The sequence below is a fragment of the Dendroctonus ponderosae genome, unplaced genomic scaffold (genome assembly GCF_020466585.1).
Source record: "Dendroctonus ponderosae isolate FM_Combo_2020 unplaced genomic scaffold, Dpon_F_20191213v2 Dpon_F_20191213_1, whole genome shotgun sequence".
NCBI lineage: Eukaryota > Metazoa > Arthropoda > Insecta > Coleoptera > Curculionidae > Dendroctonus > Dendroctonus ponderosae.
Window position 1 is genome coordinate 60,516,498 of NW_026017110.1, and position 10,688 is coordinate 60,527,185.

At 35.2% G+C, this 10,688-nt stretch overlaps 2 protein-coding genes across 3 annotated transcripts; one reads left to right on the plus strand and one right to left on the minus strand.

The window, feature by feature from the left end:
- Positions 1 to 11: 11 nt before the first annotated feature.
- On the minus strand, positions 12 to 3,242 carry LOC109541117 (Kruppel-like factor 2). The gene is made up of 2 exons (XM_019909857.2): positions 3,013 to 3,242; positions 12 to 1,378 (listed from the first exon to the last, which is right to left on the minus strand). The coding sequence occupies exon 2, from the start codon at positions 1,372 to 1,374 to the stop codon at positions 430 to 432; it is 945 nt and encodes a 314-aa protein (XP_019765416.1). The 5' UTR covers positions 1,375 to 1,378; positions 3,013 to 3,242; the 3' UTR covers positions 12 to 429.
- Positions 3,243 to 3,493: 251 nt separating this feature from the next.
- LOC109541116 lies at positions 3,494 to 7,841 on the plus strand. 2 transcript variants are annotated; one of them, XM_019909855.2, is made up of 5 exons: positions 3,494 to 5,211; positions 6,097 to 6,360; positions 6,410 to 6,739; positions 6,790 to 7,197; positions 7,251 to 7,841. In XM_019909855.2, the coding sequence occupies exons 2-5, from the start codon at positions 6,158 to 6,160 to the stop codon at positions 7,672 to 7,674; spliced, it is 1,365 nt and encodes a 454-aa protein (XP_019765414.2). In that variant the 5' UTR covers positions 3,494 to 5,211; positions 6,097 to 6,157; the 3' UTR covers positions 7,675 to 7,841. The 2 variants fall into 2 exon arrangements, with proteins under 2 accessions (XP_019765414.2, XP_019765415.2); XM_019909856.2 differs by having other exon boundaries at positions 3,498 to 5,211; positions 6,793 to 7,197.
- Positions 7,842 to 10,688: the final 2,847 nt, after the last annotated feature.

Consider the following 10,688-nt stretch of genomic DNA (forward strand, 5'->3'; position numbering starts at 1 on the left):
AAACAACAAAACACATTCACATGTCTTTGTATTTGATATCAATTAGCAGAAATCTTACATACTCTAATAATACATCGTCTATTGCTACGCTTAACTAACAAAAATCTGAAGCATATTAAAACGGGAAGTGAATCGCTGGAGTACATTAATACTTAAGTTCATTAGTCTAATGCTTAAATATTTTCTAGATCCTGAGGAAAATTAGCGGGCATGCTTTATAAACATGTTAAAAAGCCCTAATATAGGACAATTCCTTTCTTATAGGTAGAGTCAAATTTGGGATTACATTAGAAATCGGGACTTGCATTGAATAGTTTCCTGCTTGAATGCGCAAAATTATGGAATGTCCGCATATTCGAAAAAGCCATTCACAAATTCAAGAAGAGTGAACATCACTACAATAAATTATCAGCTACTTTGCTTACCGAACTATAATTTTGTTCGTTTTTTGATGTAGTAGCTTCCATTTTGGGCCATTTTTTTCTTGTGAACTTTCCTATGCTTTGCCAAGTGATCGGATCTAGCAAAAGCCTTTTCGCATAGTTCGCATTTGTACGGTTTGATGCCCGAGTGAGATCTCTTGTGGCGGGCGAGTTCATCTGATCTCGAAAATCGCCAAGTACAATTTTGCCAGTTACATACGAAAGGCTTTTCGCCTGAATGTCTCCTCAGGTGAGCTTTGAGATGCGAGGATTTTGCGTATATTTTTTCACAGTTCAAAATCGGGCATGTGAAATATTTGTCATCATCCGATTTGATTTTATACGTATAGTCATGATCTCGTTTCTTGAGAAATAAAGCGTCTCGTTTGGCGTTCGACTTCGAATCGTTGAATTGTGAACAGGTACTTTCATACAGCAAATTTCGCCTTCGTCTGTTCTTTTCATCGTTCATATGGGGAAACATATTGCCAATGTTTTGGGTATCGTAATCAGTAGCCGGATTATCGATCCCTAAGTTATAATCCAAAGGAGTGTTTATGAACAAATCATTTGCTCGCTCGCAAAACTGGAAATCTAAGTCACAGGCGTCGTTGAAAGAAGCACTGAATGGGTCACTTTGCAAGTCCAAATCCACCCCGAGAACCGACATTGCTTGGTTGTCCAATGGCGAATTGTCCAAAAAGTTCTCGAATTCTAATATACTATCATTTGAATTTTCCGAACTTTTTTCCGGACTGTCCAATAAACTTTTAATGATGCTATCAAGGAATTTGTCATCTCCATTGATCACTGCGTAATCCTTTTTTGTGGTCAACGGTTCAATGCACGAATATCCTGCAGGCTCATCTTCAAACGGCAGAAAGTCCAAAAAGGTATTTAGTTGCAAAGAACTTTCCTCGTACAGGACGTCAGCTATTTCTCCTCCAGGCATGGCGCTAAAAAGAAAATCTCGTCTTAAAAATCACTACCCACACAGGATGCGTCTACGTTCCATTGGTATTTATAAAGGTACTATTCAGAGTCTTAACACTACTGGTGCCATGGACCTACATAAATCTTTAAATTGAATTAAATTACATTAGTTAACTTGTAGTACATTGAAATACCGCCGAATGAATTGTAATGAATAATACGTTCGGTTGTTTGTATTTCCAGCTTATTTAATTTTCATTTATGATGCTTCAATTAGGTTCCGTCGTCGATTTGAATCGTTAACATTTTTCAATTGATTTCGATTTTGACTGTATAATTAATCGAATTTTTCGCTAGGAGCGTCGATGTATTTCATACTCCTACAAATTGTTTCTTAGAAGAACTAGAACCAATTGAATTGAGAACTTTCTCTGAATGGTTTGCGCAAAACATGAATTTCCTAATTTTTTAATAAGCGGGATTGAACAAACAGCGTTCGCCGAGCAACTGCAAACTATTGCTTCGAGGAAATGGCGAATCTGCCCAAGAATGCGGCTATAATCCTCAACTATTAACGCGATAAAAAGTTCTCACGTCTCCCTTCAAATATTCATACTTCCACTAATTAAAAATACGGACTTTCATCATTCTAACTCCATTTTAATACAAACATTTAGAAAAATTATTGCGAAAAAAACAGTCAGAGTTCTCACTCCAAGGGGTTTTTGGCCCTTTAAGAAACATTTTTTCTAGGTATGTGGATCAAAAATTTTATGAACATGAAAATTTGCTGGATACCGTGCGTCATGAGAAAAAGAAATAAATGACTGAAGGTAGACCGAATATAGATTTTTTGCTAAACGATTAGAAGCGAATAAATGTGATTTTTTCAGAATATCAAGCTGATTTCCGAATATTTCCTTCGTATCATATACTGCCAATTGGAAATCTCCAATTTTCGAAAAATTACAGCAGTAGTTAACCAAAACATTGAATTTAAATCGGCTCGAGAAGCAAAAAATAATTATCTTCAAAGAGAGCTTTTTACGCTTGTATCATCAAATTCAGCAATGTGATTTTCCTTTGCAATGCACCTAATAAGGAACAGATTCTTATTATTCAAAGAGCCCAGCAGAAAACGAACTCCTTCATCAGGGCGGCCACAATACGGAATTAAACTCATGCAGTTTTCAGACAACAAGTTTTCTTGCAAAATCATCGCTAATTTTCCTTATCAACCCCCCATTTTCTCTAATCGAGTTGACAATTAAAAATTGCGCTCGGACGATATTTGTTATAAAAATAATAGAGCAGCTACGAAGTAAAAATGAGTTTCAAGCACTTTTCAAGTGCAAAAATCGCTTTCTTATGATTATACTCCCGTTATATTGAAAACGTAGCAAGGTGAAACTCAAAATCCCCAGATGGTTAAATCCAAATATTTTTTCAGAATCGAAAAGTTTATCAGAATGACTAATGCAATTAAATTAAGTTTTGAATTAATAACAATTTAATTGCATCAGTTCCAAAATGAAAGCAATTCACATCTTAAGAAGCAGAAACACAATTAATTGTGAAATATATGTTCAAATTTAGACCGATTGAAAAACCAATTTTATTTTAACGAGTTGTTGATCATGAATTAATTGCAACTTGCCTGCATTCACTGAGAACAATCCAAATTTATATTGAAACTCTAACTATTTCACAATAATTAACAACACACAGAAAATTCGACTGCATTTATCAAAGTGCTGTTGTGTGATTTGGTCATCGACTGGCATAATGAAATCTCGAGTATCCATTTATAAACACATGCTACAATACTCCCGAGGGATTTTTTTCAAAGGTTGTTAAAATTTTATTTTATTAGTCCGTGTCAACTATTGCCTAGCACTAGTTTGTCTTTGGTTTGCATTTCATCCCTAGAGATTTATGCATGTTTAGCCATTGGGGAAGAATTAGATATTACAGCGGTACTAAACAGTACCATGTATCCTTAGTTTCCGCTGGATGCACTAATATTTGTTTAGGCACAAAGGAAGTAATTAGCCAATTTGTATTTTTTTTAAATCGGCGTGTTTGTTAATTTGGTTTTTGGATGTTTTTGATTCCAAGTAAAAAAATCTAGTTGGCATGTTCTTAAACTACTTTTACCTTCAGTTTAGTAGCCAACAAAAGACCGACTTTTCTGAAGAGAGATTGATCGAGAAAAACTAAGTTGAGAATTTTCAATTTTAGTTCATAAATTTAAACATTTTGTTTTATGCTGATCGACTGTAGGTTGAGGATGTATACAGATAGTTTGTCACAAGTTGATAACGTTCCAGTCAGACTACATGCGAGCCGGACTGATAATACGTTAATTGGTTGGTACCAATTAAAATTTGTAACTCAATATGTTTTCAACGTATTTGCCATGACGTTTTTGGTTCAGTTGAATTATTGCTTTATCGAAAAATTTTATTACAGTTAATTTTTATGCGATACACCGAAATAAGGACAATCAGCTTGCAAAGGTCAATCATTGTTGTTATTTTCGATCTGAAATATTCCACTAATACATGGTGATTCAATAACAATGGGAAATCCGGAATGATAAACATAGGTACAACGTGTTGAACTTTAACTTTCAAGTTTTACTCTTCTTTGCTCAAGAAGCGTCGACATATGGGGATTTTCTATGTATATCGGATTTGCATGCTTTCAATTTGTCTAAATTATGTTCATGCCTGTGAACAATTATACAGGGTGTTAGGAAATAAGTGCGCCAAAGTTCAAGAGGTGATTCTGCATGAAAAAATAGTGACCCTTTGCTTATGATTCGTATGTATTTTCTAAACTTGTTGCTGCAAAAAATATTTTCCATGACGAGTTCAAAGCTCGAAATTTGCGAGCTCACCAGTTACATTATCAAAATAATTTTTTCGAATTCTTCGTGATCGAAAAAAGCGTTCAGGACCATTGCTTGAAGCATATAATTCTTAACAGACCATTTTCAAAGAAAACCATTCCACAGTCGCTAGAATAGCATTCCAATTAATCGTGTACCAGATATTTCCGTAAAGTGGAATTGAAGTGCAATTAATCAAATAAAATTTGTTCAATCCGTGAACAATGAACATCCTGAATTTAGAATGAATTCTCATTATTATTATCTGATGTTTGGAAGCAGAGCTTTGTTACGATTAGTGATTTCCACCGGTTGCACCAACAATTTTTTTGTAGTTAGGCTTGGACTCTTCGTTGCTTGTACGAAACTGGAAGAAAAATATACGCTTCTGTATTTCAAACGAGGATCGAAACTATTAATGTCGAAGATTTGCAATCCGGAGCATTGGGAAGTCGTTCATTCATTATATTCTTACGTAAAATAATTGAAAACTGAAATGCGGCTTTTCTTATTTTTCGCTATCTTTGTCTGCTTTATTTTTCGATGTTTTCCTTTATGCGCTCCGACTTGCTAGTTGTTTTTAAAATGTTTTTAGCAAACGATGCAGATGACACACAGGTCGCTCAGAGAAGTTACTATAGCGTATAATTTTTAACTTAAAACCTTAAATTAGTATGTATTGTTAATGGCAGATATTGCACTTAGGATTTTCCGCATACTTAAAAGACGATTTTATCAAATCGGTCCTGCTCACACTTTTATGGTGCAAAAACCGTGACTATATTGAAACTCGTTCACCTGTGCAGGAATTATGTCTTTTGTCACCCCTCCATAACTAATTCCGTTATTTAGTAAAGTTTACTGACATTTCAGCTTCACATTTGCGTATTTTCAGTATAGTTCCGATATGTCTATTTGAACACTAGTGACCACATTTCCGTGCCAAGTCCATTCAAAGCCTATGTAAGTACTATTATTTTTACTGCATAAGCATGGTTTATATGAAGCGTTTGCAAACCATCAAGCAACTAAGCCTTAAAAATTATTAGGTGCTTTAGAAATGTTTTCCTAGCATTAATTCTGGAACATCCAGGAGCTTTAATCAATCAAGATTCTGCGGAGTGTTTCTGTCTTTCAAGCTTTTCTGAAAGCACGAAAAACTCACCAGTTTCAAACGGCGCTCGGAGGAAAATATTAAAACCTCGAAGAACTAACTACTGGTGGCAAAAACCTAAATTTACTGATACTTTCAGCATGTTTCAATTTGTGAGATACAAAAAAACATTGAACAACCCCAAGTTTCAAAACGAGTGCCAATTATCGTTAATTTATTTTAATGAAGCACCAGAAAAATCAATGTTATCTCTTTAAGAGCGGAAACCTTTTAATCCAAAGCTAGGAACAGGAAAGACCACCGTTGACTATTGAACAGGAAATAATATCGCCACTGCAAGCTAAAGCACTGTTTTTATTTCATAAACAATATTACAACATTTATTAGCAAATTCCTAGGGAGTTTGCTGAAAATGTGTATTTTCATCTTGCAAAATTGCGCTCCATTAAGCTTGATATCATGCAAAACTTTGGTTCCGGAATAGTTTAAAGAGTGAAGGCAAAATCGTACTTCCGGTTTGTTTGTCGGTCTTTTAGGTCATTGTATTGCTTATTTGTTTCGATCTACCGTACCGAAAGAGATAGATGGCCTTGTATAATTCCAATTATATGATTTTTATGTAATTACCGGTCATAGTCTGTAAGTTGGTCATTAGGCGACACAAAATAGCCTGATTTGCCTTGGGCTTAGGCAGATTATCTGGTTTGTTCAACACATTTTGTTTGTCTTTTCAGCAACACATTGCCCCATATTGTATGACCACAGTATGAGCATATTGTTCCTGCTAACACTAAAATGAGTTCGACCGTTTTCGTATTTGAAGTGGCAATGTTGATGAGTTTTTGCTTAGCACAAGACTACGCCTTTATAGATGATATTCCAATTGAAAGTTATGATCACGGAGATCATCAGGAAAATGACATGGATCTGGAGCTACTTCCTGTGAGACGGGGGCGATCCTCGTCCTCAGATGAAGACCCCAAGGACTATTTTTTCAGGTAGACAAATAATTAGATTTTTTACGTTTTTTAAAGTATGCATTCTTAGATCTATGAGGTCATTTGATGACTTTGATGACGTGAGAACCCTGGGGCCGTATCAGAACATTCCAAGGCCCCCCCTTCAGAGTCAGGCTCAGGAGAGGCAAAAACGGAGTGCTCCCGCGACTCCGCTGCTGTCTCCCAAAAGAGAGGATTCTTTAAATGGAGTAATAAAAAACCTTGGAAAACCCTTAGAAGTGGTATCGCTAGATACCAGAAATCTCACTCAAAAGGACGATGAAGCCGAAAGCAGACTGGCTACTGACGAAGTAGCAATTAATGATTTCATTAGGTTTAGACGAGCTGCCAATGTCGAGGAGTCTGGAGGGAAAGAGAGGTGAGCGGAGTTTTCAGCTAATGTTTCGATGAAACCAGAACGAGTTTCAGCAGTGGCCAACAGAAGAAAGTCCCTTTGTCTCAAAAACTGATGATGGAAGCTTCAGACGAAGATATGAATCGTGAAGCACGAGGAGCGATTAAGGAAGAATGGGTGAAGCAAGTGTACCCTGTTCGGAAAGAGGATGAAATGTCGTTTGAGGACAATATTCCTTCTTCCAGTGAACATCTAAGGGTTCCGCGGGTACACTTTGTTACCCAAAAATTTACAGACAATAGATTGGCGTCATCGGATATGAGACCATACGATAGAGAGCCCAGATCTAGGCGGATTGACCGTCTTCCTGTTCGAGATCCTCCTAGAGACCTTGCTAGAGATATTGAGGAGGATAATCCTCATTTTGAGAGAAGCTATAGGTCTTATGGGCAACCCATGGAAAGAGGCAGGGCATTTTACAGGTACCTTCATCGGTTTTTGAGAATATTTCTCAGTTTATATTGGTTGTTTCTAGAGATGAATATCCCCGGTATGATCAAAGGGATTATCGAGAATACCAACGTCCAAGATACCAAAACTACGAACAATCGCGCAATGATTTCGGTTCCTTGATGCAAAAACCACAGAAACGTATAATTTACTATGCCACTCTGCCTGAGATATCAAGAAGCCCCCCAAATGTGGACCTTAGGGACCGATACCGATACGAACGGGACAGGTACGATGACAGATACGTACAAGACCCGTATAGATTTAGGAAAAGTTATCCTCCAAAAGCGCGATATGAAGATGAAGGCAAAACTCCCTATCCTGTGAAAGTATTGACCGATGTCAATGTAAGGGAAGTCAAGAAAAGTCCAGAAAGAAGGATTTACTCCGAAGTTGATCGGAATAGATATGCATATAACACTCCCCCTTATCAAGCAGCGGATGGGTAAAATGTGGCCTTTCACATACTACACCAGTAACTTAGTGTTTTAGGAACATTTTATTTAAAAAGGAAATATTTGCTAGACTAATAATATTTATTAGATTTTATGTATTAAATTAGTTATTCATTTGTATTTTTTACTTGATTTTTTAAAATAAACTTTGTAAGGAAAAAGAAACTTTAATTTATAACAAACTCCTATTAGAACAGTGTAATGCTAAAGCTCAGTATTTCTATGTGTACTAATTTCATTTCCCGTCTTTTAGCTCCAATAGCTGGGTTCAGACTCACAACAACACTCTTGAAACCTGCAGTTGTATTTCGCCGATGTAAAAAATCTGGGCGGTAGGCCAATGGATTTTTATATCACTGCAAATGCATTTTTCAACTCCTTATTGAATCCCACTTTTTCTTATAAATTGGTATTAGGGCAAACGAATTACTTTTCTACTGATTCTTACTTAATAGCTTTAATGCTCTGTTCATAATTTCAATAAACACTTTTCTAGAATAAATACATTGAATTAGAGGGAATACGAATTGCAGTTTGAATGCAAATGAATCGCGAACGCAAGAGATGACTTTTACCGCGTTTACACATAGATTATTTAGCGACAAAACCAACATCCATAAATTTATATTTGCCCGCCTCGCCGTGCCATAAATTGTCTTTTAGTAGATTAACTTTGCATGCATTGACTTCGGTTTACTTTACCTTTACATATTATCTAAAGATTATTCAGTGAGCGTACATGGAATGGGTATAAGGTGAACCTAATTCACTTTTCAATTAAACAAAATAATGAATAAATCAGTCTTAGTCAAGACATATATAAGATTAACCTTTTCTCTCTACCTTTATTTTTTCCAGTGTTAATGCAGTTTTTTCGAACTGAATGTATTTGCTGTAGGCCTCAATTCAGTTAATTTTTAGGAGTTGGCGCAGTGCGGCGCAAATGGCTTTTGGTTCCAAAAGGCCATTGGTTAATAATATTTTTAAAACGTCTTCAAATTTCAGAATTTTCCACTAACAAAGGTATTTTTCGCGAAAAATTATGAAATAAATTTCGAATCTTTCGTCGCTTTGGAAAAAGTTTTGAAATCCCCTGAAAATCAAACAATTTTCTATCAATCAACGAACAGAATAAGCGAAAGTCTATAACAGTTTATTTGGAAATCTCATCACCTCCATTCCTCTGATGACCAAGAATTTGTTAAAAAATGTGTTTTTATTAGTTATGACTGATTTTTGTAAACTTTACTTTCTACTAAAAAACGCTCTATTTCGTAGAGTTTCACTTTAAAATTCTTACAATCTGGAGGACTTTTACGCGAAAAATTACAAGATAAATTTAGAGCTTTGTAAAAAATGTACAAAAACTTTTTTCAGTGTCGAATTCGGGACAAAAGCGAAAATAAATTCCTACCGTTTCTTCCCGAAAACAATTAAGTTTTCTCCAAAACCGATCACGAAACTAAAAGTTTTAAATCGAAAACGCAAAAAAGCATTATTTTCTGATGATTTCCTTCTTTTTTGACAATAATAGGTCTTTTCAGTCAAAAATGAAAAAATTAATTTTGCTAGAAAATTCGCTCCATTCATCGGTTGCAGGGAACTTTAGAAAACCCTTTTCAGCTTCAAATTTGGCACAAAAACCAAATAATTTTATTCAGTTTTTTACCGAAGTAATTAGGACTATCTTAAAAAACGACCAGAGAGCAAAAGTTTACAAAAAATTATTGGAAAAATTTGCCGCCCTCATCGCTCTGAAGATTTCTAAAGTTCCTTTAAATTTTCAGGTCATTCCAGTTTTAACAAAGTTTCAATTAAGAGATTCTTTCTAGGCAAAAATTGCATTATTTTTTAGTTTTACGTAAAATACTGACAATCTTCAGGTATTTTCTGTGAAAAATTATAAGATACATTTTTTTATAAAACACCCGCCTCCTTAACCGCTTTGCAAAAATGTTTGGAAAACTTTTTGTAGCTTCGAACTATGGACAAAACCCTAATATTTCTAGACCTTTTTCCAAAAATATTTCCCGGAACTGCAAAAGCGAAAGTTTATAATCAGTTACTTGGAAAACTCTTGGAAACTGGAGTTTCTTCACTTTTTGGTCAATATTTCTAAACAACACTGTCTCTAAACAGAAAAACCGCGTTTTTCCTGACGTTGTGCTGTAAAATGCTGGCAAACTGAATCTTTTATGCAAAGAAATGAAGAGATCGATTTTACAAGAAAACTCGTCGACTTTCTATGAACTCAGTTCTGTTGCTGGGAAAATCTAGATTACTACGTTACTTAGAAAAAATGTTAATAACCCTTTTTTAGGTCTGAAAATTCCAGTCTCGGGTCTCGTGTAGCTTTAACAAATAACTTATAACTCATTTACCGATGAGTTATAACTCGTCAATTCTGAGAGCGGCAACAACTCAATAGCGCAACTCAACACAGTGTACCCACGCCTAATTTGCTTTTGTATAGTTTTTCTTGGAAAATCTTGATGTGCAGTAGATTTACAATGTAGTTATGCGTTGATAATTGTTTGAACAGATTTTTTCAGAAACGTTTTTTTTCATTTATGCAAGACACAGTTAAAAGAACACAATCAAAAAAATCTGTCACAACTTGCAAAGCAAATATTTTGGGCACTTATTTTATATTGAATAGGAGGTTAAATAGTGATTTTTTCATTGGGGCTTCAAATTACAATGATTACCAACGGTTACTTTTAATTGATTATATTGTCTAATTGGCGAATGAATGCCTCAATGTTTGAAAGCCGTTGATTATTTCCTTTCCGGGTAAATCGGTTGTGACTTTTTATGTATTGCAAAAGGAGAGCAAAAAATCTATTGCCAAAAGATAAATAGGCAAACCTGTCTGAGTCTTGTTTGCTAAAAATATACAAGTTTAATTTGTTATTTAACAAAAGTCGCCGTTTGGTTCGATTGAGTTTTGCAAAACTTGGATGATTCACTTACATTTTTCAAGGGGTGAATTTTGTATGTCTTCAAAG

Coding starts and splice junctions, on each gene's coding strand:
- LOC109541117 (XM_019909857.2), bottom strand. CDS start 1,374: ATGCCTGGAGGAGAAATAGCTGACGTCCTGTACGAGGAAAGTTCTTTG.
- LOC109541116 (XM_019909855.2), top strand. CDS start 6,158: ATGAGTTCGACCGTTTTCGTATTTGAAGTGGCAATGTTGATGAGTTTT. Junction 6,361..6,409: donor CCCAAGGACTATTTTTTCAG/GTAGACAAATAA, acceptor ATGCATTCTTAG/ATCTATGAGGTCATTTGATG. Junction 7,198..7,250: donor AGAGGCAGGGCATTTTACAG/GTACCTTCATCG, acceptor GGTTGTTTCTAG/AGATGAATATCCCCGGTATG.